The sequence below is a fragment of the Chiloscyllium plagiosum genome, unplaced genomic scaffold (assembly GCF_037043375.1).
Source record: "Chiloscyllium plagiosum isolate Xiang-an unplaced genomic scaffold, Cpla_swu_hap1 HiC_scaffold_18, whole genome shotgun sequence".
In the NCBI taxonomy this organism is placed as follows: Eukaryota; Metazoa; Chordata; class Chondrichthyes; order Orectolobiformes; family Hemiscylliidae; genus Chiloscyllium; species Chiloscyllium plagiosum.
The window spans coordinates 74,629,580-74,653,997 of record NW_028270156.1 but is presented as its reverse complement, the minus strand read 5'-3'; the positions used below and the strand labels follow the sequence as shown (position 1 = coordinate 74,653,997).

General features: G+C 49.7%; 1 protein-coding gene across 1 annotated transcript in view; it reads left to right on the top strand.

The window, feature by feature from the left end:
* nup160 (nucleoporin 160) overlaps nucleotides 1–24,418 on the top strand; it is a 114,279-nt gene that overhangs the window by 79,496 nt on the left and 10,365 nt on the right. Inside the window, exons 20-32 of the mRNA XM_043706438.2 lie at nucleotides 1,285–1,354; nucleotides 2,597–2,695; nucleotides 3,416–3,535; nucleotides 5,573–5,668; nucleotides 6,134–6,228; nucleotides 13,578–13,674; nucleotides 13,771–13,876; nucleotides 16,643–16,803; nucleotides 17,465–17,525; nucleotides 18,171–18,281; nucleotides 19,305–19,428; nucleotides 20,293–20,394; nucleotides 24,259–24,400. Of these exons, the coding sequence (XP_043562373.2) occupies nucleotides 1,285–1,354; nucleotides 2,597–2,695; nucleotides 3,416–3,535; nucleotides 5,573–5,668; nucleotides 6,134–6,228; nucleotides 13,578–13,674; nucleotides 13,771–13,876; nucleotides 16,643–16,803; nucleotides 17,465–17,525; nucleotides 18,171–18,281; nucleotides 19,305–19,428; nucleotides 20,293–20,394; nucleotides 24,259–24,400 (1,384 nt within the window). The remainder of the gene's footprint in view (nucleotides 1–1,284; nucleotides 1,355–2,596; nucleotides 2,696–3,415; nucleotides 3,536–5,572; nucleotides 5,669–6,133; nucleotides 6,229–13,577; nucleotides 13,675–13,770; nucleotides 13,877–16,642; nucleotides 16,804–17,464; nucleotides 17,526–18,170; nucleotides 18,282–19,304; nucleotides 19,429–20,292; nucleotides 20,395–24,258; nucleotides 24,401–24,418) is intronic.

The following is a 24,418-nucleotide window of genomic DNA, read 5'->3' as shown; positions in this document are numbered from 1 at the left end:
CTGATAGTATGAGGACTGACTGGAAGAGATTTTGCAATCTTAAAGTGGAGAGAAATGCAGAGGGATGGAGAGGTTCAAGAAGAGAGTTTCAAAGAGCAAGACTGAGATCAAAGGCTCTCATGTCACTGACGAAGCCAGGCTGGAACAGGCAGCAATGAGTAATTGGAGTTTGTAAAGGGACTTGTAAATGAGAAATGGGAAATATGATCACCCCCCCCCCCCCGACACTGTCAGTAACACAAAGCCTATTGTCCTTGGACTCGAGCAGAGATTTAACAGAGCTGTTCAAAATCGAGTGTGGACCAAGTGGATAGAGAGAAATTGTTCCCCATCTGGGAGAGATGAGAGTGAGAACGTGTGAAGTTAAAGGAGCAATAGTGATATGAGGATAAATGTGTTCACACACACCATCTGACACTTTTGATCACCTGCAGAGACTTACTGTTCATTCTGTCGACTCTCCACTCTCACCATTTGTGTGGCCTTCTGATCTTTCTAACTATAACTTCTGTGCCTGTGTGTGTGTCTTCTCCACCCGACGAAGGAGTCGCGCTGTGAAAGCTTGTGATTTCACATAGGCCTGTTGGACTAGAACCAGGTGTCATATGACTTCTGACCTTGTCCACCACAGTTCAACAGCAGCACCTCCACATCATGTTCTCACACAATGAGTAGTTATGGTCTGAAATGCAGTGTTTGAGAGGGTGATGGAGGCAGGTTCAGTTGAAGTATCCAAAATGGAATGAGACAATTATTTCAAGAGGAGCAGTGTTATGCGTGAGGGCAGGGTAAGGGCACTAAATGAAATGTTCGTTCAGGGGCAGGTACTGCCACGATGAGCCAACTCATTGCTTCCCGCTCTGTAACAATTCTGATGTTCTGTGGCTATGTTTTGTGAAACTCATTAATTGGGCAAAAGATGTAGTACTCTGTGAGTAAATGCACTGCAGACATCAGTTCCTTCCTTTCCTGTGCTGGTTGTTTCTGTCCATGTGCCTGTTTAATCTCCCTCCTGTGGATTGTTTGTTCTCTGTGTCCTGCTTGGATGTAACATGGAGGCTGTAGTGTGGCTCTTTGTGGTTTTCTGTCCTTGTGCCTGTGCAGCCACTGATGAAAGGTCTTCACAAAGTGAAGCCCTCCAGTACTCTGTGGGAATGCAGCGAGGTCCCTGTAGTTATGCAGCTGGCTGCAAGTTCCCTATTTTAGCTGCTGGGTGTAGGCTGTATAATTCATTCTGTCTCCCAGTGACCTATGATAACCCCACACTTCCTTAACAGCAATCAGATGGGCGAATAACAGTAGCTTTCTGTTTGCGGAGTTTCTCATGGGACACTGCCAGTACGTGCAGCTCCAGGTCAGTAGTGCTGACTGTTTTCACTCTATTCCTAAGTTCTCTACCGCCACTCAATTGTCTACTTTTCCTGACATCCAAGTTTGTATCTATGAATCCAGTGTTAATCAAGCTGTGATAAAGCTAAGCTTTTCCCGCCTTATTGTGCTTGTAGCCCTTGAACTGGTTGACCAACCATCCTCCTCACCTCAATCATTCTCATCATAGCCAGAGTACCTCCTCTCTCCCTCCCTCTATCCCTCTGATATCCCCGAGTGCCAGACCTCTCCTATTTCTGTGCTGCTTTCAGTGCTATCCCTTGAAAGCACCATGTTAATTTTCATGTGGACCTTGGCAACACCCACTCATCTCCACTACTCTCCTGTTCCCCACGGTTACTGAATTATCAGATTGCTTATCCCACATCAGACAGTGGTGGGGCTGAAATTGCCTTCGCTTAAACAATGGGCAGACTGAAATCACCGTACAGGTCCAGTTCACAATTGTACCAACTGGTCTGCCTGGAAACTGCCTGATCTGAAACCAGTCTGGTCACCACTTCAGTCGCAGTGTGCGACCTGCACAGGAGCTCCTGAGTAGGTAACCACACTGTCACCAAGACCAGCTACTTCCATCTCCCAAACTTCCCTCCTCCACATCTTTAACATATTATACCTTTACAGAGAGTTCTTCTTCGAGTTTGGTTCCAGCTGCATCATGCAAGATGAGCTGATGGCAATCTGTTGCCTAACAAGACAATTACAAAGCAGTTCCTTCTGCACTGCAACAAGCTGATATCAGGGAATCGCTGTGTCGTCAACTACCAGTGGTGTACATTTGTAGGCTAGGGGACAGGAAGGCAAGGAGTGTCACCCTTCACAATACTGTTTCAAGACAATTCCCATTGATTAGGGATCACTGCACCAGGACAGTCCCTGTCCATTCGGGATCACTGCAGGAAAATAGACCCTCCTGATTAGGGAACACTGCACCGGGACAGCACAAATCGATTAGGAATCACTGGGCTGGGATCGATTCAGGATCTCTGCAGTGGGGCAGTCTGGGTCAATTTGGGGTCTCTGCGCTGGTACAATCACAGCACAGTTAGTGTGGAGTCCATTCAGTGCAGAGCTTTGGAGGCTTTGGGTCTGGTGTTTTGGGACAGGAATTTCCAACGGGTGCCCTTTCACCAATCCTCATTGCTGAGTCTGTGTGTGAAAGAAATGCATTGTAATTGCTGATGTGAACGTGCTGTTGTTTGGACAGGAATACGTGAGGTTGCTGCAGCCTTGGTGTGAGGTTAATGTCGGCTCGCGAAGATTTGTGCTGGGCCAGTGTTACCTCGTTACAGGAGAAGGACACAAGGTGAGAATACTGTCTGGTTAGTACTGCAGAACATTCGGCTTCTCCCCTTCTTGCTTTCAGCACCATCAGCAACCACATTGTCACATGAAGCCAAATCATCATCAGAGAATCCCAATATTGTGGAGGCAGGCCATTCAGCCCAGCTGGTCCATACTGACTCTGAGGAGCATCCCACCCATACCCATCCCCCTACTGTGTATTTCCCATGGCAAACCCATTTAGCCTGCACATCCCTGAAGACTATGGGCGATTTAGCATAGACAATCCACTGAATCTGCACAGCTTTGGACTGTGGGAGGAAACCAGAGGAAACCCACACAGACACGGGGAGAATGTGCACACCCCACACAGACAGTCACCCCAAGCTAGAATCGAACCTGGGTCCCTGGCTCTGTGGGCAGCAGTGCTAACCACTGAGCCACTGATGTTGAAATTAACATTTCACGTTTGTCTATTGTTTTTTAAAAACCAAGTCTGATTCACTGGGATTCCTGGCACTGCACCAGCGATGATATCAAGATAAGGGTGGGTGGGTCGAATGTGTGCCAACTGGGGCACGGTGCAGTGGGTGGATGTGCTCCCTGGGGCGGGGTTTAAAATAAAGGGTCCTCAGTCAGAGGGTGAGGGGACTGCCAGTTGTGGTTTGCTGCTTTGTTCCTCCTGCAGTCCCAAAACATTCCTGGTTATGTGATGTGTCCTTGTCTTTGTCTGCTCCACCAGGCTCTCGAGTGTTTCTGCGATGCTGCTGCAGCAGTGGACAGAGAGGAATTCCTGGACAGATTGATCCAAGTGGAGGATGAGGAAGCTGCCTCCAATCCCCGGGTGCAGTACTACAATAAGGTGCAGACTGTGCAGTAGTTGTGTCCTTTAGTAAGCCCACACCAATCATGCTGCTGTTTCTCAGAGCTGAGTGTCAGCACTCTCCAGCTTTCAGGGCAGGGGGTGAGTGAGCCCTTATTGGAAGGGTTCTCCTAAAAAAATCTTGAGCAATCCTTACTTCCTATTGGTGGTGTTCACAGCACACAGACGCACACATACGCAATGAATAGACACCTTTGAGCTGCTTTTGTGTGCAGACAGCTGTAATCAGACGCACCATTACGAGGTGGAGTTTTTGTGAATAAAGTGAGGCTATCTGTTCCAGTTGCTGTTACTTTATAAAGTCATAGAGAGGCATAGAGTCATACAGCGTGGATACAGACCCTTTGGTCCAACTAGTCTGTTGACCATGTTCCCAAACTAAACTACTCCACCTGCCCACTCCTGGCCCACATCCCTCCAAACCTTTCCTATTCATGTCCTGAACTAAATGACTTTTACATGTTGTCACTATTCCTGAATCCACCACTTCCTCCGGCAGTTCATTTCACACACGATGCACTCTGTTTTAAAAAATAAACTTACCCCTCATGTTGTCTTACTCCTCTCACCTTAACAATTTGACCCTTGTCTTGAAATCCCCACCTTAGGGAAAAGACCTTGACTGTTCACCTTATCTACACCCCTCATGGTTTCATAAACCTCTATAAGGTCACAGTCTCAACCTGCTATGCACCAATGAAAAGAAATCCCAGCCTATCCAACCTATATTTATAACTCCATTCCCGGCAGTGTCGTGTAAATATTTTCTGAACACTCTCCAGTTTAATGATATCATTCCTATAACAGGGCGACCAGAACTGTACAGAGTACTCCAGAAGGGGCCTCACCAACCTCAGCATGACGTCCCAACTCCTATACTCAAGGCCTGAGCAATGTTAAATGCCGCCTTAACTATCCTGTCTACCTATGATCAAGTTTCAAAGAATCATGCACCTGAACCCCTAGGGGTCTCTGTTCTACCACACTACCCAGGGCCCTACCATTCATTGTGCAAGTCCTGCCCTGGTTTGCCTTACCAAAATGCAACACCTCACATTTATCCTCACAATGAAGCATTTAAATATTGAAGTCCAGTAAGAGTCACCTTATCCCAGTGTCAAATTGTATATTAAATGTTAGTTCATCATTTAAAATAGGGTTGCTGGCAGCTCGTGGGTGAAATTGCAGGCAAAATGTTTGCTTTCTTTTAGAAAGCTTTAGAACCTTTGACTGTTATTAGTTTAACTACTGAGTTACCACTGTTAAATACATCACTGATATTTTCCAATGAAATGAAAGATATTTGCATTTTGACCGCTGGTATAGGTACATGAATGTTTGGGGGATGCTGGTCTGTGTGGACCAGTTGGACCAAGGTGCCTGTTTCTGTGCTGTATAACTTGGTAAACCACTGGCTCATTACAAATTTTTATGTTCAGTGATACTCAAAGTAGTTGGAATAAAAATTTGAACAACAAATTGACTTCTAAAAGCAGGTGCTTTCTTCCCCAGTAGTACATTGTGTCAAATTCAGGAAATGAGTTCCTCGTGCCTGCATGTCGGTCTGACCCATACTCGTGCTTTTACCTCCCAACTTCACACAGAGTCTGTCTTTACTGCTCCACAGCCCCTCCAGACTGAAGAGGGTAATATCGCACTGTGGTGGGTTTCTATTCTTCGTGTGGTTGTAGGAATCTTTGAGTGGAAATAGAAAAACATATTCATGTCTGCCTTTTAAACCAAGGTCTGGTTTACATTGGGGCCTCCATATACCGCTTGCAACGGCAGGCGAGAGCCAAGCACATTATTTCAATGGTTAGTGTGTGGGACGCATTTCCCAATGGTAATTACATGGGCGCAATTTTTATCGACATTCCACACTTTAACACATTGTGTTCACTGCCATGACAGAGTTGCAGGTTTGAACCTGAATTTCTATTTGTCTATTTCAGCCCTCTGGCCATTGCTAACATCAGCTGAGTACTGAGCTCACTGTCATGTGCTGCTTGTTTCTAGGTACTCCGTTTACTGGAAGACATGGCATTGCCAGCACTGGTACTGCAGTTGGCAGCAATCGCGGTGACTGAGGCAAGGGATGACTGGAAGATTTTGGTATGTAGTGTTTTCAGTTTTTATTTGGTCCCAACTTGCACACAATCTTGGCCCAAACATAAGGAAAAGACTTGAACACTTGAGACAATTAGGAATGGGCAGCAAAAGCTAGTGATGCTCTCATCCCATGACCAGATCTTAAATGTAGGCTTCCACCTTTTGTTTGGAAGACTGATGGGAGTTAAAGGTTCAGATAACCAAGGAGGGGTACTGTAGTGAATGGACACACTCTGGCCCTCTGTGCAAGGGAGAAATGAAGTGTGTCCGGGTGAGGGATAGAGATGGGAAGGGGCTGGCTGCCCATGGTGAACGTAATGATCTTTCTGTCTTGGGGAAGCATGGCCCCACATGATTGGCACCTCCAGGTTGATGTGCCTGTACCACAGGGGATGATTGAATCTTGTAATAGTGATGATCTCCCGAATGAGGCAGTGCCCGCCCATGTTTCTTACTCTGCTTTTCCAGGCTGCGCTGTGGACAAAGATTTTCAAGCACCACTTGGACCTGGGCCACAACCATCAGGCTTACGAGTCACTAACCCAGAACCCAGACAGCAGCAGGTGAGCAAACGGGAATGTGAGCTGTTGGCACTGAGATGCCCCCAGTGAAGTGATGAGCTGGCACACGATGGTGTCATGTAGAGTTCAGTGTTGGGAGCATTGTTTGAGGAGTCATTAGGAACCATGGAGCTGAGATCACTTTGGCCCAGCTCCAGTACAGCTGTGTTGTACTGGGTAGTGCCCTGTGCTCAGACACGTGGCCAGAGTGTTCCACAAGTGATGAATGTGGCAGCTGTAGATTCATCCTCATCCCCCACCCCAGGTGGTGGAGGGGATGCTGAATACTGCAAATAGGGTGATAGAGTGTAACTTGTATCTCTGCTGACCAGTTGACTTCCAGTGGGACTTTGTCCCTGTATTCCTATGTCGAGTGCAAAATAAGCAATAACGCCGGTCTAAGAGTGAGCCTGGTTTGCTGGAGGTCTGTACAGACTGTATCAGCTGATAGGGTGTGAGAGAGGGGCAGACTTCTGAGGCAACGCACAGCATGAAACATTCAGGAAGTCTCAGCGTTGGTTATATCTGATCAAGAATGGCACTACTCACTTGCTTGGATCTTCAACAATGTGGCGGTTATGTGCATTTTAATTTAGAGTTGAGTTTTTACGAGAGTTTGAGCCACCGGGTACTTGCCCCAAAACTTCCTGGGCAGTTCTCACCCAATCAAGTGTTGGGATTTGACATGACCCTGACCCTAACCTCTGCATCAACCATCTCCCCATGGGAATCTCTGGGCTAATGCAGCTCTGAACTGCACAAGTGTACACACATGCAGGCACTGACCACTGTGTGTGTGTGTGTGTGTGTGTGTGTGTGTGTGTGTGTGTGTGTGTGTGTTCCACCACATGCTGTACCACCTCTCACTGACAGATACAGACTGCAGTGCTGTTGGTTTGTAGCTATACGTGTGGCCGGAATGATATGGAGGTGTGGGCTGGACAAAATCAAACATCACACAACACTGGGTTTATAGTCCAACCGGTTTATTTGAAATGTTGCGGTTTTAAATAAACCTGTTGGACCTTAATCCGGTGTTGTGGGGTGTTTGACTCTGTCACAGGAAGTGATGCTGCAGTTGTTGATGGTGAGCTCGAGGCCGTTTCACAGAATGGTTGTGGTCCTCAAGGCCGCTGATACTTCCTGGCTGTCTAAATGAGCATCCTGATTTCATTTCCTGCTCCCAGCCTTTCCCTGTGGCCTCGCTAATTATTATGGTTTGATTATCTAATGGTCTCTTCAGTGCCTTGATTGAACTTACCTCCACCACTCATCTAACTTAGACATTCCAGTTCTGAGCCAGTCACAGCATGAGAGTTTTCTTTAGCTCTTTTGCAAATGACTGTAACACTGTGCCCTCCCAATCCTTTGAATTGAAACAGTGTCTCCCTATCTACTCTGACCACACTCCTCATTGGTTTTGAGAATTTCTATCAGATTTCTTGTCCAAGGTAAACAGCTCTTGTGTCAGTCTGATATTTGTTCTTCATAACTGCAGAATCACAGAATTGTTGTGGCAGAAGGATGTTCAGCCATTGTGCCTACACAAGCTGGTTAAATGAACACTATTACCCAGTGCCTGTCTTTACCCCGTACACATGCACTTTTTAATCTAAATAAGTACCCAATACCCTCTTGAAAGCCTCATTTGAACCTCCCTTCTCCACATCTCCAGGCATCATATTCCATACTCGAACCACTCACTGTGGAATAAACTTTTTCCCTTATGTTATCCTTGCTTCTTTTGGACATCGGATTAAATTATACCCACTCATATTTTGTTTTTTCAAAGGGAAACCGTTCCTTCCTGTCAACTTTATCTGCCACACCTCAAATCTTGTCTTAGCTGCCTTCTCTCTGAAGAGAACAGTCCCAATTTCTTCAGTCTGTCCTTGCAATGGAAATTTCTCATTCCTGGAAACACTTGGTAAATCACTGACACCGTCTCCAGTGCATGCACATCCTTCCTGTCGTGTGATGGCCAGACTGTGTACACTGCTCCGGCTGAAATCTAACTAGTGCCCTCTACATGTTCCCCATCACCACCTCATTCCGGGACACACTGTCCCTATTAATAAAGCTGAGAACACTGTATGCTTTCCTTACTGCTCTCGTCACCTGTTCCAGCACCTTCAATGATCTGTGCATCTATACACCCAGCTGCCTCTGCTCCTTCACCTCCCTGTGCATCTATACACCCAGCTCCCTCTGCACCTTCACCTCCCTGTGCATCTATACACCCAGCTCCCTCTGCACCTTCACCTCCCTGTGCGTGTATACACCCAGCTGCCTCTGCTCCTTCATCTCCCTGTGCGTGAACACACCCAGCTCCCTCTGCTCCTTCACCTCCCTGTGCGTGGATACACCCAGCTCCCTCTGCTCCTCCACATCCCTGTGCGTGCATACACCCAGCTGCCTCTGCTCCTTCATCTCCCTGTGCGTGTATACACCCAGCTCCCTCTGCTCCTTCACCTCCCTGTGCGTGTATACACCCAGCTCCCTCTGCTCCTTCACCTCCCTGTGCGTGTATACACCCAGCTCCCTCTGCTCCTTCACCTCCCTCTGCACCTTCATCTCCCTGTGCATCTATACACCCAGCTCCCTGTGCGTGTATACACCCAGCTCCCTCTGCTCCTTCACCTCCCTGTGCGTGTATACACCCAGCTCACTCTGCGCCTTCACCTCCCTGTGCATCTATACAACCATCACCCTCTGCTCCTCCACCTCCCTGTGCGTGTATACACCCAGCTCCCTCTGCACCTTCATCTCCCTGTGCGTGTATACACCCAGCTCACTCTGCGCCTTCACCTCCCTGTGCATCTATACACCCAGCTCCCTCTGCTCCTCCACCTCCCTGTGCGTGTATACACCCAGCTGCCTCTGCTCCTCCACCTCCCTGTGCGTGTATACACCCAGCTGCATCTGCTCCTTCACCTCCCTGTGCGTGTATACACCCAGCTCCCTCTGCTCCTTCACCTCCCTGTGCGTGTATACACCCAGCTCCCTCTGCACCTTCACCTCCCTGTGCGTGAACACACCCAGCTCCCTCTGCTCCTTCACCTCCCTGTGCGTGTATACACCCAGCTCCCTCTGCACCTTCACCTCCCTGTGCGTGTATACACCCAGCTGCCTCTGCACCTTCACCTCCCTGTGCGTGTATACACCCAGTTCCCTCTGCTCCTTCACCTCCCTGTGCGTGTATACACCCAACTCCCTTGCTCCTTCACTGCCCTGTGCGTGTATACACCCAGCTCCCTCTGCTCCTTCACCTCCCTGTGCGTGTATACACCCAGCTCCCTCTGCTCCTTCACCTCCCTGTGCGTGTATACACCCAGCTCCCTCTGCTCCTCCACCTCCCTGTGCACCTTCACCTCCCTGTGCGTGTACACACCCAGCTGCCTCTGCTCCTTCACCTCCCTGTGCGTGTACACACCCAGCTGCCTCTGCTCCTTCACCTCCCTGTGCGTGTATACACCCAGCTCCCTCTGATCCTCCACCTCCCTGTGCGTGTACACACCCAGCTGCCTCTGCTCCTCCACCTCCCTGTGCGTGTACACACCCAGCTGCCTCTGCTCCTTCACCTCCCTGTGCGTGTATACATCCAGCTCCCTCTGCTCCTTCACCTCCCTGTGCGTGTATACACCCAGCTCCCTCTGCTCCTTCACCTCCCTCTGCACCTTCATCTCCCTGTGCGTGTATACACCCAGCTCCCTGTGCGTGTATACACCCAGCTCCCTGTGCGTGTATACACCCAGCTCCCTCTGCTCCTTCACCTCCCTGTGCGTGTATACACCCAGCTCACTCTGCGCCTTCACCTCCCTGTGCATCTATACACCCAGCTGCCTCTGCTCCTCCACCTCCCTGTGCGTGTATACACCCAGCTGCCTCTGCTCCTCCACCTCCCTGTGCGTGTATACACCCAGCTGCATCTGCTCCTTCACCTCCCTGTGCGTGTATACACCCAGCTGCCTCTGCTCCTTCACCTCCCTGTGCGTGTATACACCCAGCTCACTCTGCGCCTTCACCTCCCTGTCCATCTATACACCCAGCTCCCTCTGCACCTTCACCTCCCTGTGCGTGTATACACCCAGTTCCCTCTGCTCCTTCACCTCCCTGTGCGTGTATACACCCAACTCCCTTGCTCCTTCACTGCCCTGTGCGTGTATACACCCAGCTCCCTCTGCTCCTTCACCTCCCTGTGCGTGTATACACCCAGCTCCCTCTGCTCCTTCACCTCCCTGTGCGTGTATACACCCAGCTCCCTCTGCTCCTCCACCTCCCTGTGCATGTATACACCCAGCTCCCTCTGCACCTTCACCTCCCTGTGCGTGTACACACCCAGCTGCCTCTGCACCTTCAGCTCCCTGTGCATCTATACACCCAGCTCCCTGTGCGTGTATACACCCAGCTCCCTCTGCACCTTCACCTCCCTGTGCGTGTACACACCCAGCTCCCTCTGCACCTTCAGCTCCCTGTGCATCTATACACCCAGCTCCCTGTGCGTGCATACACCCAGCTCCCTCTGCACCTTCACCTCCCTGTGCGTGAACACACCCAGCTCCCTCTGCTCCTTCACCTCCCTGTGCCTGTATACACCCAGCTCCCTCTGCTCCTTCACCTCCCTGTGTGTGTATACACCCAGCTCCCTCTGCTCCTTCACCTCCCTGTGCGTGTACACACCCAGCTCCCTCTGCACCTTCAGCTCCCTGTGCGTGTATACACACAGCTCCCTCTGCACCTTCACCGCCCTGTGCGTGTATACACCCAGCTCCCTCTGCTCCTCCACCTCCCTGTGCGTGTATACACCCAGCTCCCTCTGCTCCTTCACCTCCCTGTGCGTGTATACACCCAGCTCCCTCTGCACCTTCATCTCCCTGTGCGTGTATACACCCAGCTCACTCTGCGCCTTCACCTCCCTGTGCGTGTATACACCCAGCTCCCTCTGCTCCTCCACCTCCCTGTGCGTGTATACACCCAGCTCCCTCTGCACCTTCACCTCCCTGTGCGTGTACATACCCAGCTCCCTCTGCACCTTCAGCTCCCTGTGCATCTATACACCCAGCTCCCTGTGCGTGCATACACCCAGCTCCCTCTGCACCTTCACCTCCCTGTGCGTGAACACACCCAGCTCCCTCTGCTCCTTCACGTCCCTGTGCCTGTATACACCCAGCTCCCTCTGCTCCTTCACCTCCCTGTGTGTGAATACACCCAGCTCCCTCTGCTCCTTCACCTCCCTGTGCGTGTACACACCCAGCTCCCTCTGCACCTTCAGCTCCCTGTGCATCTATACACCCACCTCCCTGTGCGTGTATACACCCAGCTCCCTCTGCACCTTCACCTCCCTGTGCGTGTATACACCCAGCTCCCTCTGCTCCTTCACCTCCCTGTGCGTGTATACACCCAGCTCCCTCTGCTCCTTCATCTCCCTGCGCGTGTGTACACCCAGCTCCCTCTGCTCCTTCACCTCCCTGTGCGTGTATACACCCAGCTCCCTCTGCTCTTTCACCTCCCTGTGCGTGTATACACCCAGCTACCTCTGCATCTTCAGCTCCCTGTGCGTGTATACACCCAGCTCCCTCTGCTCCTTCACCTCCCTGTGCGTGTACACACCCAGCTCCCTCTGCACCTTCAGCTCCCTGTGCGTGTATACACACAGCTCCCTCTGCACCTTCACCGCCCTGTGCGTGTATACACCCAGCTCCCTCTGCTCCTCCACCTCCCTGTGCGTGTATACACCCAGCTCCCTCTGCTCCTTCACCTCCCTGTGCGTGTATACACCCAGCTCCCTCTGCACCTTCATCTCCCTGTGCGTGTATACACCCAGCTCACTCTGCGCCTTCACCTCCCTGTGCGTGTATACACCCAGCTCCCTCTGCTCCTCCACCTCCCTGTGCGTGTATACACCCAGCTCCCTCTGCACCTTCACCTCCCTGTGCGTGTACATACCCAGCTCCCTCTGCACCTTCAGCTCCCTGTGCATCTATACACCCAGCTCCCTGTGCGTGCATACACCCAGCTCCCTCTGCACCTTCACCTCCCTGTGCGTGAACACACCCAGCTCCCTCTGCTCCTTCACCTCCCTGTGCCTGTATACACCCAGCTCCCTCTGCTCCTTCACCTCCCTGTGTGTGAATACACCCAGCTCCCTCTGCTCCTTCACCTCCCTGTGCGTGTACACACCCAGCTCCCTCTGCACCTTCAGCTCCCTGTGCATCTATACACCCACCTCCCTGTGCGTGTATACACCCAGCTCCCTCTGCACCTTCACCTCCCTGTGCGTGTATACACCCAGCTCCCTCTGCTCCTTCACCTCCCTGTGCGTGTATACACCCAGCTCCCTCTGCTCCTTCATCTCCCTGCGCGTGTGTACACCCAGCTCCCTCTGCTCCTTCACCTCCCTGTGCGTGTATACACCCAGCTCCCTCTGCTCTTTCACCTCCCTGTGCGTGTATACACCCAGCTACCTCTGCATCTTCAGCTCCCTGTGCGTGTATACACACAGCTCCCTCTGCACCTTCACCGCCCTGTGCGTGTATACACCCAGCTCCCTCTGCACCTTCACATCCCTGTGCGTGTATACACCCAGCTCCCTCTGCTCCTTCACCTCCCTGTGCGTGTATACACCCAGCTCCCTCTGCACCTTCACCTCCCTGTGCGTGTATACACCCAGCTCCCTCTGCGCCTTCACCTCCCTGTGCATCTATACACCCAGCTCCCTCTGCTCCTCCACCTCCCTGTGCGTGTATACACCCAGCTGCCTCTGCACCTTCACCTCCCTGTGCGTGTATACACCCAGCTCCCTCTGCACCTTCACCTCCCTGTGCGTGTATGCACCCAGCTCACTCTGCTCCTCCACCTCCCTGTGCGTGTATACACCCAGCGCCCTCTGCACGTTCAGCTCCCTGTGCGTGTATACATCCAGCTTCCTCTGCTCCTCCACCTCCCTATTGTCTCTGTATTCTTTTTACAAAGTGCGTCACTTTGCCAGTCTCTGTACTGAACCTGATCTGCCTCCTTACTGCCCACTGCATCAGCTTGTCAGTGTCCTATTGGAGTTCCATACTGTTTATCTTTCTTCCAAGGCTTGTATCATCTGCAAACGTTGAAACTGTTCCTTGATCTGAACCAGTGCTCCATTTTCAGTAAAGCCTAGGGGGAGTAACTAGAGGAGTGAGACTTTAATGTCGGGATATTTTTCAGGCAATGACGCAGCGGAAACCACTGTGTTGGAAAGTTCAATGTTATCTAAGATAACAGTGGACTGTGAATGCAGGGGAGGGTGTGGCTGGGAGAGTGGAGTAACTGCCTTCCTCCTTGTGTTTCACATGATTGGTGTGCATATCTCCCTGCAGACAGCTGGACTGCCTGCGCCAGTTGGTTGTGGTTCTGTGTGAGCGCTCACAGCTTCAGGATCTGGTAGAATTCCCTTACATCAACCTTCATGATGAGGTAAGTGAGCTGTGTGATTTTTGTTGCACTTTGCTCAGATGGCTTAATCATTGAACTGGCTCCTCATGGTTCACCCTCTGTGCTGTTGTGTTGCAGGTTGTTGGGATCATCGAGTCTCGTGCTCGGGCTGTGGATCTCATGACTCACAACTACTATGAGCTGTTGTATGCATTCCATGTCCAACGGCATAACTTTCGGAAAGGTAGATGTCTGAGTTAGTGCTGCCTGTTACTGGTTGATAGATTCCAAGGCCACTGAAATGCCAAATGCAATGGTCCTGGTGCCTTTTTGTTTCAGCAAATTGAACGGTCCTGTGTTCAGTTCCCAGGACTGGGAATTTATCACTGACACCAGTGCAGCTGCCAATCCACTGCTCAATCTGTAACACCAGTATGAAATAATATCAGCCATTCCCCTACACTGAGGTGTTCACTCTGATTCTGCCTGGACATATCATTCTGTGGTTGGCACAGTCTGACATTGTTTAAATGTGCCATTTCATTTGCGGGATTAGTGTGGATTAGCCTGACCTTCACACCTTTGCTCACACTGACTTGACTTGGTCTATGGGTACCATGGGGGTCTGGGCTCCAAAACTGCACTGCCTCATACTTTACAGTTCCTGTCCTAATCCCAGCCATGCTTCCCTCATCTGACTGACTTGTCACTTGATGACATTGTCCCTCTGTGTCTCTCTCACCTCTGCTTCACTAAGCTCTCTATCCATTTGGGTGATTTTCTTTTACCAAACCATTGCCTGCAGTTTAGGTCTCGTCGTTTGGAGTTACCTTTTCAAGCCTCTCTGAATCTTCAAGTCCCATCTCTTTTGTAAAACTGTGGGACTTTCCATCAACATTTGTTTCAGCTCAGTGTTCATTTATCTAAATACTGCTTGGAGTGGCATGGATCTCTCTCTCTCTGTCTCTGTCTCCCTCTCTGTCTCCCTCCCTCTCTGTCTCCCTCCCTCTCTGTCTCCCTCCCTCTCTGTCTCCCTCCCTCTCTGTCTCCCTCCCTCTCTGTCTCCCTCCCTCTCTGTCTCCCTCTCTCTCTGTCTCCCTCTCTCTCTGTCTCCCTCTCTCTCTGTCTCCCTCTCTCTCTGTCTCCCTCTCTCTCTGTCTCTCTCTGTGTCTGTCTCTCTCTCTCTCTCTCTCTCTCTGTGTCTGTCTCTCTCTCTCTCTCTCTCTCTGTGTCTGTCTCTCTCTCTCTCTCTCTCTCTCTGTGTCTGTCTCTGTCTCTCTCTCTCTCTCTCTCTCTTCCTGCCCTCCCCCCCCACAACTTGGTTCACATTGAATGAGCTGAGTGCCTTCAGCCCAAGAATAAGATCATCAGGTTGTGGGCAGCTGCTGACAACTAACCTGTGTCTTGTATAGGCTGGCTTTGGCTGACTGGTCTCGTAATGTACAGACATGATCTGTCTCCACCTCTTTTCATATACAGAAAGAGTTCAGGGGAGATATTTTAAAAAAGGCATGTTTTTTATACAGGGTGGTTTGTATGTGGAATCAACGTTGAGGAAGTGGGCACAGATACAATGTTTAAAAGACATTTGGTTGGATATACGAAGAGAAAAGGTTTGGAGGGATATGGGCCAAATGCAGGAAAGTGGGAGGGGCTTAGTTTAGGAATATGTTTGGCATGGACTGAGTGGACCAAAGGCTTTGTTTCCATGCTGTATGATTCTATGTGACTCATCACTGCCTGTTTGGGTGTACAGGCGGGGTTTGTGTGACTGATCACTGCCTGTGTGGATGTACAGGCAGGTTTGCGTGTCTGATCTCTGCCTGTTTGGATGTACAGGCGGGGTTTGTGTGACTGATCACTGCCTGTGTGGATGTAAAGGCAGGGTTTGTGTGACTGATCACTGCCTGTGTGGATGTACAGGCGGGGTTTGTGTGACTGATCACTGCCTGTGTGGATGTACAGGCGGGGTTTGTGTGACTGATCACTGCCTGTGTGGATGTACAGACGGGGTTTGCGTGTCTGATCACTGCCTGTTTGAGTGTACAGGCGGGGTTTGTGTGACTGATCACTGCCTGTGTGGATGTACAGGTGGGGTTTGTGTGACTGATCTCTGCCTGTTTGGATGTACAGGTGGGGTTTGTGTGACTGATCTCTGCCTGTTTGGATGTACAGGCGGGGTTTGTGTGACTGTCTGTTTGGATGTGCAGGCGGGGTTTGAGAGACTGATCACTGCCTGTTTGGATGTACAGGTGGGGTTTGTGTGTCTGCTCACTGCCTGTTTGGATGTACAGACGGGGTTTGCGTGACTGATAACTGCCTGTTTGGATGTACAGGTGGGGTTTGTGAGAATAATCTCTGCCTGTTTGGATGTACCGGTGGGGTTTGTGTGACTGATCACTTCCTGTTTGGATGTACAGGTGGGGTTTGTGTCTCTGATGTCTGCCTGTTTGGATGTACAGGGGGTATTGTGAGACTAATCTCTGCCTGTTTGGATGTACAGGTGGGGTTTGTGTGTCTGATGTCTGCCTGTTTGGATGAACAGGCGGGGATTGTGTGACTGATCACTGCCTGTTTGAATGTACAGGTGGGGTTTGTGTGTCTGATGTCTGCCTGTTTGGATGAACAGGCGGGGATTGTGTGACTGATCACTGCCTGTTTGAATGTACAGGTGGGGCTTGTGTGTCTGATCACTACCTGTTTGGATGTACAGGTGGGGTTTGTGAGACTGATCTCTGCCTGTTTGGATGTACAGGTGGGGTTTGTGTGATTGATCACTTCCTGTTTGGATGTACTGGCGGTGTTTGTGTGACTGATCACTGCCTGTTTGAATGTACAGGCGGGGTTTCTGTGACTGTGACTGCCTGTTTGCATATATAGGCAGGGTTTGTGGTGCTGTGAGCTTGGCTTAGGTGTGAATGTGATGCTTTTGGGGTGACAGTGGAGCTGCTGTGTCTAGCTGCTAGTACATGCCTCACCAGGTGTGGTCATGTTTCTGTCTCTTGTCCAGCTGGAACGGTGATGTTTGAATACGGAATGCGTCTGGGGCGAGAGGTCCGCTCTTTGGATGGACTCCGAAAGCAAGTCAACTGTTACCTTGTCGGGATAAACTGCCTGCGCCAAATCCGGTCAGAGTATGCCTGGATAGTGCGGCCTGTGTGTGGAGCGACGGTACGCTAGCGCGTTACATTGGGCTACTCAGGACTTGTTGATCAAGTCTTATTATCCGCTGTGTTTACAAACTGCAGGCAGCAGCCAAGTGTTGGGGAGGCCAGAGCGTCAATCTGTATGGGACCATCAATCCCCAGAAACTCAGCCCATTGATCTGGCTATTCTTGTATTTGGGGAAAGTGGGCACCATTTCTCAATTTACGCATGGGACAAAACTCCGAAATGTAAGAAAAGGTTTCAGAGGACAGACTGGTGAAGTGGGCAGTCGGGAAATATCTGCTCTAACTGGGTGGGAAGAAAGAATAGAGACAAACAACAAAATCCAAGTTGTTTTAAAGTGAATGCAGGAACAGTGAGGGGTTTTGTCCGCGTGTGTATATGCAGCAGTGAAAATAACGGTAAATTTAGAAAGTCTGTTTCTTAAAAAAAAGCAGGAGCTCTATGTTTCTATTAATAGAGACATGGCTTGATGTGGTAGATAGGGTTCATATTTCTAAGTTGTGATGACCACCTCCTTCACAGTGCCACTGTGGTAACCAGAGGGTTGTGTTGGGAAGAAGGGGCTTGTGCTTTAAAGCAGGACAGCTCTCGGGAGCTGGCCACCTGTTGGTTTCTGCACTGTGGTGTGGCCTCCTGTTGAGCCTTTTCTTCCTGTTAACAGTACGAACGTCCTGGGGCGTCCCCCAAGAGGAGCTATGATGGGGAGCTCACGGCCCCACAGGGTAAGTCACATTGCTTTGTTTCTTCAATCATTTCAGCAGGTGGTGACTCCAAGAAAGCTGCTCAAACCTGACAGAACATGGAGAATGTACATTGTGGTGCTGTCACCTTGACCCTGGTGACTGGTGGCAGCTCCTGTTCCCTTGCCCTTTGACCTACTTCCATCATGGTGCAAGGGGAGCAGGTTGCTGGGTATCCCCCTTCACACGAGACCTCTGAATGGGCTATTGACAGCACGGTCCCCCACCTTGGACTGTCAGAGGGCACCATCAGCCCTCAATCCCAATTTATACTTCCTCTGACTTATTTGCTCCAAAGCTCAGTGAGATACTGGGTGGGGCTACACCGTTTGGTTTGAGGGTTTGGGTTAGAGGGAGAAATGGAGGCTCAGTTAAAACAAGTGAATCAGATGGGTGTTTCTATCTGTCCAGAATGCTCACAGGATTAAAGGGGCAGGGAGGTGATGAGGACAGTCGCGGTCAGGGAGGGGCGCTGATGAATGCCATCTCTAGAGTGTTGGGAATAGTGAAGGTGTGTAAGTGAGAGGTTGTGGGGGGAAGTGATGGCTGTAGAGGGAGGAGGAGGTGGTGTTTGGGTGAAACGGACTGCCTGGAGTCGCCCATGTCACTGTTTTAATGTGATTGCAGTCTGCCATCAGATTGATATAGTGGAACTGAAGGATTTGGAGAAGGAGTTTATGCTGGCCCGTACCCGCCTACTACTCGCAAAACATGACCCAGGCTCGGCAGCAATAGCAGGTAAGAAACACAAGCAAATTTCCGACGAAGTGGATAATCTCCACTCTGTGGCTATTGGCCAATAGTTTCTGGTCATCTGTGAAGAGTTTGGTTAATTGTTGAGAGTTTTCTACATTTACAAAAGTTTCAGTGGTTTGCCATTTTAATTCTTCAGTAGCTATCATCTGAGTTTGTGATAGTCTGTTATTGAAGCTGTTCATGTTTAAATTTAGAATGTTTTTTTTGCTCTCTGGTTTCCTACTTGGATTGCAGTAGCAAGCTTTGAATTTTTAAAAAGCATTATTATTTTCATAGACTTACCCTAGAGGTTTGAGCACAGTGTCTCAGGCCATCTCTTACAAACATTAGATCTAGATGAGGAAAGATTACAAGCTGTAATGGTATGAGTCCCTTTCATAGCTTGCCTGTAGCTTCTTAACTGAATTGATGATTGGAATGGAAATCTGTTAAAAGCTGGGGATTCTCAGTAAGCTGTAAGGTTTTATTTAGTTCGGCTGACTATGCAACTAACCACCACCACAGATCGCAAATGGAATCTAGGACTGTCCTGGTTTATAGTACATCACAAACTCACCATCTACAGTGAGGGCTTGAAAAGATTAGTTGTGTGGATTTGTTTATCAGTAACTAAGCCCGTATTTGTTAGCTCGCCTTACTTCCTCTATGCAGCTGCGTGACATGATAAACCCCTCCAGATTCTGTGAACAAACGACATTGAGTATCGTTGGACCAACCTGGGTAAAGGTGACAGGTTTCCTTCCAACAGCACAGCTCTAAACTAGTGGGATTTTTATGTTTGCACTGTTTGTAAATTCAGAATTCAAATCCTGAAACGAGAGTGGGATTTGAACTTGCATTCCCTAGGTTATTAGCTCAGCTATGTCATTGCTAGGCTGCAGTGCCCACACAGTGCGGAGTGAGTAAATCTGTAGTGGTCAGTGATGTAATCTTGTTTGATTGTTGAAAATGAAGCTGTATATTGTGAATTGCTTGTATGGTATTTAACTCTGTCTTCCACTGCAGGCAGTGCCTCTGCTGAGGAGATGGTTGCCTTACTTGTTCAAGTGGGACTCTTTGATGCTGCTGTCTCCTTGTGTCAGACCTTCAGACTCTCACTGAACCCCATCTTTGAAGGGCTGTCCTTCAAGTGAGTATGAGACGGCCAGTAAGTAGGCAGTTAAATTCATCCTGTTGCCTGTGTATGATCTGTATCAGGGAAGCACCATGCCTGGGACTGACCTGGGTGAAGGGCCCCTGGTACAGTCTGGTAAACATGTGTTAGTTTGTCCTGCAGGTATACGGTGGATGCTAATAAACTCTGGAGTTGTTGTGTTCTGTCTTAAACTTACTGCAGGATGATTCTCTCCTGATTGGAGAGCTGGGAATGGAGAGTTTAGAAGTGGGGACATCCCATTAGAGTTACAGACCTCCTCAAAGAACAACCTTTCTTGAGTTGTCAAGTGCAAAGGTCCATCATTACACAGTATGGCGGGAGGGGCTGGGGTCTGCAGTGAGAGTGACTCAGTACAAAGCATGGGGAAGATGGAGGAGGCAATGAGGATGTCGCAGTGTGGGGACGTGAGGATGAAGTTGGAGGGACATGACGAGGGTTCTCTGGGTGGGGGGGGAGAGAGAGGTGGGGGAAGAGCGAGGTGGGGGGCAAGAGCTGGGGTGTCTTGGGGTGGGGGAGATGGGGGTGGAGGCAGTGAGAGTATCTCTGCAGGGGAGTACTAGGTTTCTTTTTTTTTCACTTGCATCTGTTTGTTGAGGCCGATTGAGACCTTCGGCACTTATCATTTGAGCTGTTGAATAGCATTTGTGGAAGAGCTGAATTAATTTTTTGGAGATTTGAACTTGAATTCAGCAGTTTGGTCGTGAAGTCTCTGGGGATTGCTTGTCTCCCTGGGCAGTGATGGCACGATTTGAACAGTGTCTTTGTCCTTGTGAATGTATGTAACCTGACGAATGGTGCTGTTGTTTACCCACAGACCTGTCCCCCTCTGTGTTCCAGGTGCATTAAACTGCAGCTCATCGGGGAGGCTGCACAGTCTGACGCCTGGGACTGGTTGAAAGCCAATCAAATTCCTTCGATCATCGCTACAAAAGAATCCAGGTACAACTGCTGAAAGGGCAGAGGGTTATGGTGGGTCAGGGTGTTTGACTGCAATGGGCCAGGCTGTGGGATCAGGCAATTCCTAACTCCAAATACTATTCCAGATAACCAGAGGCATGGATGCTATTGGGACACAGCTGAAATAGTGAAATCCTACAATCCTTAGCATGGATCAGCTCTTAGCGAAACCCAGGATTCAGCAGTACTGGGCTTCCCAGGGAGAGTCGATAGTGCCACACCTCCCAGGAACCCTCACTGGTCTGGAGTTTAAGCGGAGAGTTGGGCTAGTTCCGGAGCGGGCCTTAGGCATCAATTTGGTGAAGTTACTTGTTTTGGTTTTTGATGTGGAGCCTCAGTGACAGGAGCAAGATGCAGTGCTGAGAAGTCATGTTAGTACAAGGAAGGTGTTGATCGGTGAGCACGGGGCACCTCATCCAGTAAAATACACAGCCTGTGCAAAATGGGAATTTGGTGATGTTTCCCATATCCTGCAACTGAGGTCAGTAGGGTGTAACCGTGAGGCTGAGTGCCCAGGCGATGTGGTGAGTAGCCCGTGACTGGAGTGAATGCAGGCATGGGGCGGGGGGAGTGACCCTAGTGAAGTGCAAGAAGCAGACAGGAAAGGCCTTCTGAAGCGTGTTCAGGCAAATTCTCATTATCAGTGCACGTCCAGCACAACCGGAGTAAGGCAGAGCTGCTGAGGCACGTTAACTGGAACAAGGGGTGGCACGGTGGCCCAGTGGTTAGCACCGCTGCTTCACCGCATCAACCCAGGTTCGATTCCCACCTTGCCAACAGCAGGTGTCTGTGTGGAGTTTGCACATTCTCCCCGTGTCTGCGTGGGTTTCCTCCGGGTGCTCCGGTTTCCTCCCACAGTCTAAAGATGTGCAGGTCAGGTGAATTGGCCATGCTAAATTGCCCGTAGTGTTCGGTGCATAAGTCAGAGGGGAATGGGTCTGGGTGGATTACTCTTCGGAGGGTCGGTGTGGACTTGTTGGGCCAAATGGCCTGTTTCCACACTGTAGGGAATCTTTAAAAAAAGTCTTGTTGAGGGAGCTGTGATAGTGGTGTCATTGTTTCATCAATGATCTGCTTTTCCAACTAAGGTTATAGTGAAATGTGGATATTTACTGCTGATTATGGTGTTCAGTATCATTCCCCACTCCTCAGCTAATTAAATGTTACGTGCTTGCATGTGACACAGTCTAGAAAATTGTCAGGCTTATGCTAAAAGTTGCCAGTAGCATTGTGCCATGCAAGTACCAGCAGTTCTTCACTATTTGAGAGAATCTGCGCATCTGCCCATGATGTATTCATTGCATTACTGTCACTGAAACTTGCACCTCCAATATTTTGGGGGTTACCATTGACCAGAAACTCAACCGGACTCTCGAACACAGTGGCTACAGGAGTAGGTCAGAGGTTAGGAATACCGGGGCGAGGAGCTCCCCTCAAACCTGTCCTCCACCTACAAGGCACAAGTCAAGAGAATGTTGGAATATTCCACACTTGCCTGGCTAAGTGCAGCTCCAACAACACTTAAGCAGCTTGATACCATCCAGGACAATAAAGCAGCCTGCGTGATTGGCAACACATCCACACCCTCCACCACTGATGTGTAGTAGCAGCAGTGTGTACTATCTACAAGATGCACTACAGAAATTCACCAAGGCTCTTTAGATAGCCCCTTCCAACCCCACGGCCACTTCCACCCTGAAGGCCAAGGGTGCAGATAGCTGGGAACGCCATTCCTTCACTTGCTGGGTGAAGATCCTGGAATTCCCTCTCTAAGGGCATTGTGGGTCTACTTACAGCTCAGGAGCTGCAGTGTTTCAAGGTCACCTAGTTCATGGATGTACTTCAGAGACAATAACATTCGAGTGAAAGCAAATAGAATGTGATTATTTGTCACAAGGGGGACAACAAGAGGAAGGAGTTCACCACCACCTTTAGGGCATTTAGAACTGGGCAGTAAATGCCGTCCAAGCCAGAGACACCCATATCCTATGTATGAAAATAAAATTACAGACCGGACCATGAGTGGAACTACCGCCCCAGCTTTTTGTGGTTTCCCAGTATTTAAGACTAAATAAACACATTGTTGATCAGCAAGTGTGATAGTGACAGACTGCTCATGGAGTTAAGGCAGTGATCACATCAGTAAGGCCATGATCTTCTCGAAAGATGGAGCAGGTTTGAGGGGGCGAATGGCATGTTCTTAATTCTCACATTCTTGTCACACACGAGGTTTTTTTTGTTCCTTTACCGTGGTGCAGCTTTTAAACAAGGCAGCTGTCTGTTTATCCCCGTCTCTAGGTTAATTAGTGGTGTCTGCTTGGTTAGCTGTTGTCTACAACACATCTCCCACAGGGTTCCACTGCACACACTCCAGCAGTTGCAGAGGCTGCCAGCTTACACAGTGATTGATTTTCCTGTCTCCAGTAGCCTAACAAAGCAGGAATACCAGCCGTGCTGAGTATAATTTCATTAAAGTGACACCATGGTGAAGATTCTGCTGTGAATCTCTTTCCTTTTCACTGCCGTAGTTTGCAGTCTTACAGTGTGGAAACAGGCCCTTCGGCCCAACAAGTCCACACCGACCCGCTGAAGCACAACCCACCCAGACCCATTCCCCTACATTTACCCCTTCACCTAACACTACGGGCAATTTAGCATGGCCAGTTCACCTAACCTACACATTTTTGGACTGTGGGAGGAAACTGGAGCACCCGGAGGAAATCCGCGCAGACATAGGGAGGATGTGCAAACTCCACACAGACGGTCGCTTGAGGCGGGAATTGAACCCAGGTCTCTGGCGCTGTGAGACAGCAGTGCTAACCACTGGGCCACCGTGCTGCCTGACTTTAGTCTGACTTTAAACGTGAAACTGAGGCCCAGCCGGCAGCTAACCTGGAGGGAAATGTTTGCAGTTAGCAGGCAGGAGGTGCCAGGGGTGAGCCCGGGAAATGGCGTGAGAGTCTAGACTTTCTGTAACTACCTTTGATAAAGGGACCAAAGGTAGGTATGGCAGCTGCATTTGCTGATAGCACAAAGGTAGGCAGGAAAGTAAGTTGTGAACAGGATACAAGGAGATGAAAGAAAGTTGAAGCGAGTTTTGGCCAAAATGTGGGAAAATGTTAAATTGTCTGATTGAGCCGGAAGAATTAAAATGTGTCTATATGGTGAGAGCCTGCAGAGTTGGGAGACGCAGAGAGATGTATGAATCATTGAAGTTTACTGCAAGTAATCAGGGAAGCAAATAGAATGTGATCATTTATCACAAGGGAGACAACAAGAGTAAGGGTCACTGTTCTTCGGGAAGGAGGTCAGTGCACTGGGGCAGCTCCGAGACCGTTTCCCAGACCAATGCTTGGAATGGGGAGGGTTGCCTTATGAGGAAAGGTTGGACCAACTAGGATTGTATCCACTGGAGTTTTTATTAAAGAGTGAGCTGACTTGTTGGAAACCTGAGGTGCTGAGGGATCTTGACAGGGTGGAATTGGAAAGGATATTTCGTCTTGAGAGAACTAAATCCAGAGGTCACTACAAAACTAAACGGGCTGCCTTTTTAAGACAGAGCTGGGGAGAATTTTTGTTTTCCCTAGAGAGTCACGATCCTTTGGAATGCACACCTTTAAAAGGTGGTGAAAGCCAAGTCTCTATTTTTGACGGGGCAGATTTTTGCTGAGCTGGGTGTGTAAGGTTATTAGTGGTGGATGGGAATCTGAAGTAATCAGGTCAGCCATAAAAGGTGCAGCAGGTTCAAGGGGCCGAATGGCCTGTTGCTGCTTTATGTGAAGACAAATCTATCAGGAACTCCTCAAGAACTGTGCTCTCTCTCTCTCTCTCTCTCTCTCTCTTCAGTGCCACAGATGAAGCCTGGAGATTGTTGTCATCCTACCTTGATCGTTACCAGTCTCCAAGTTCTCAGTATCATCGCTGTGTGATTAACAAACTGCTGTCACATGGAGTGCCACTTCCGAACTGGCTCATTAACAGCTATAAGGCAAGTGGGCTACTTGAC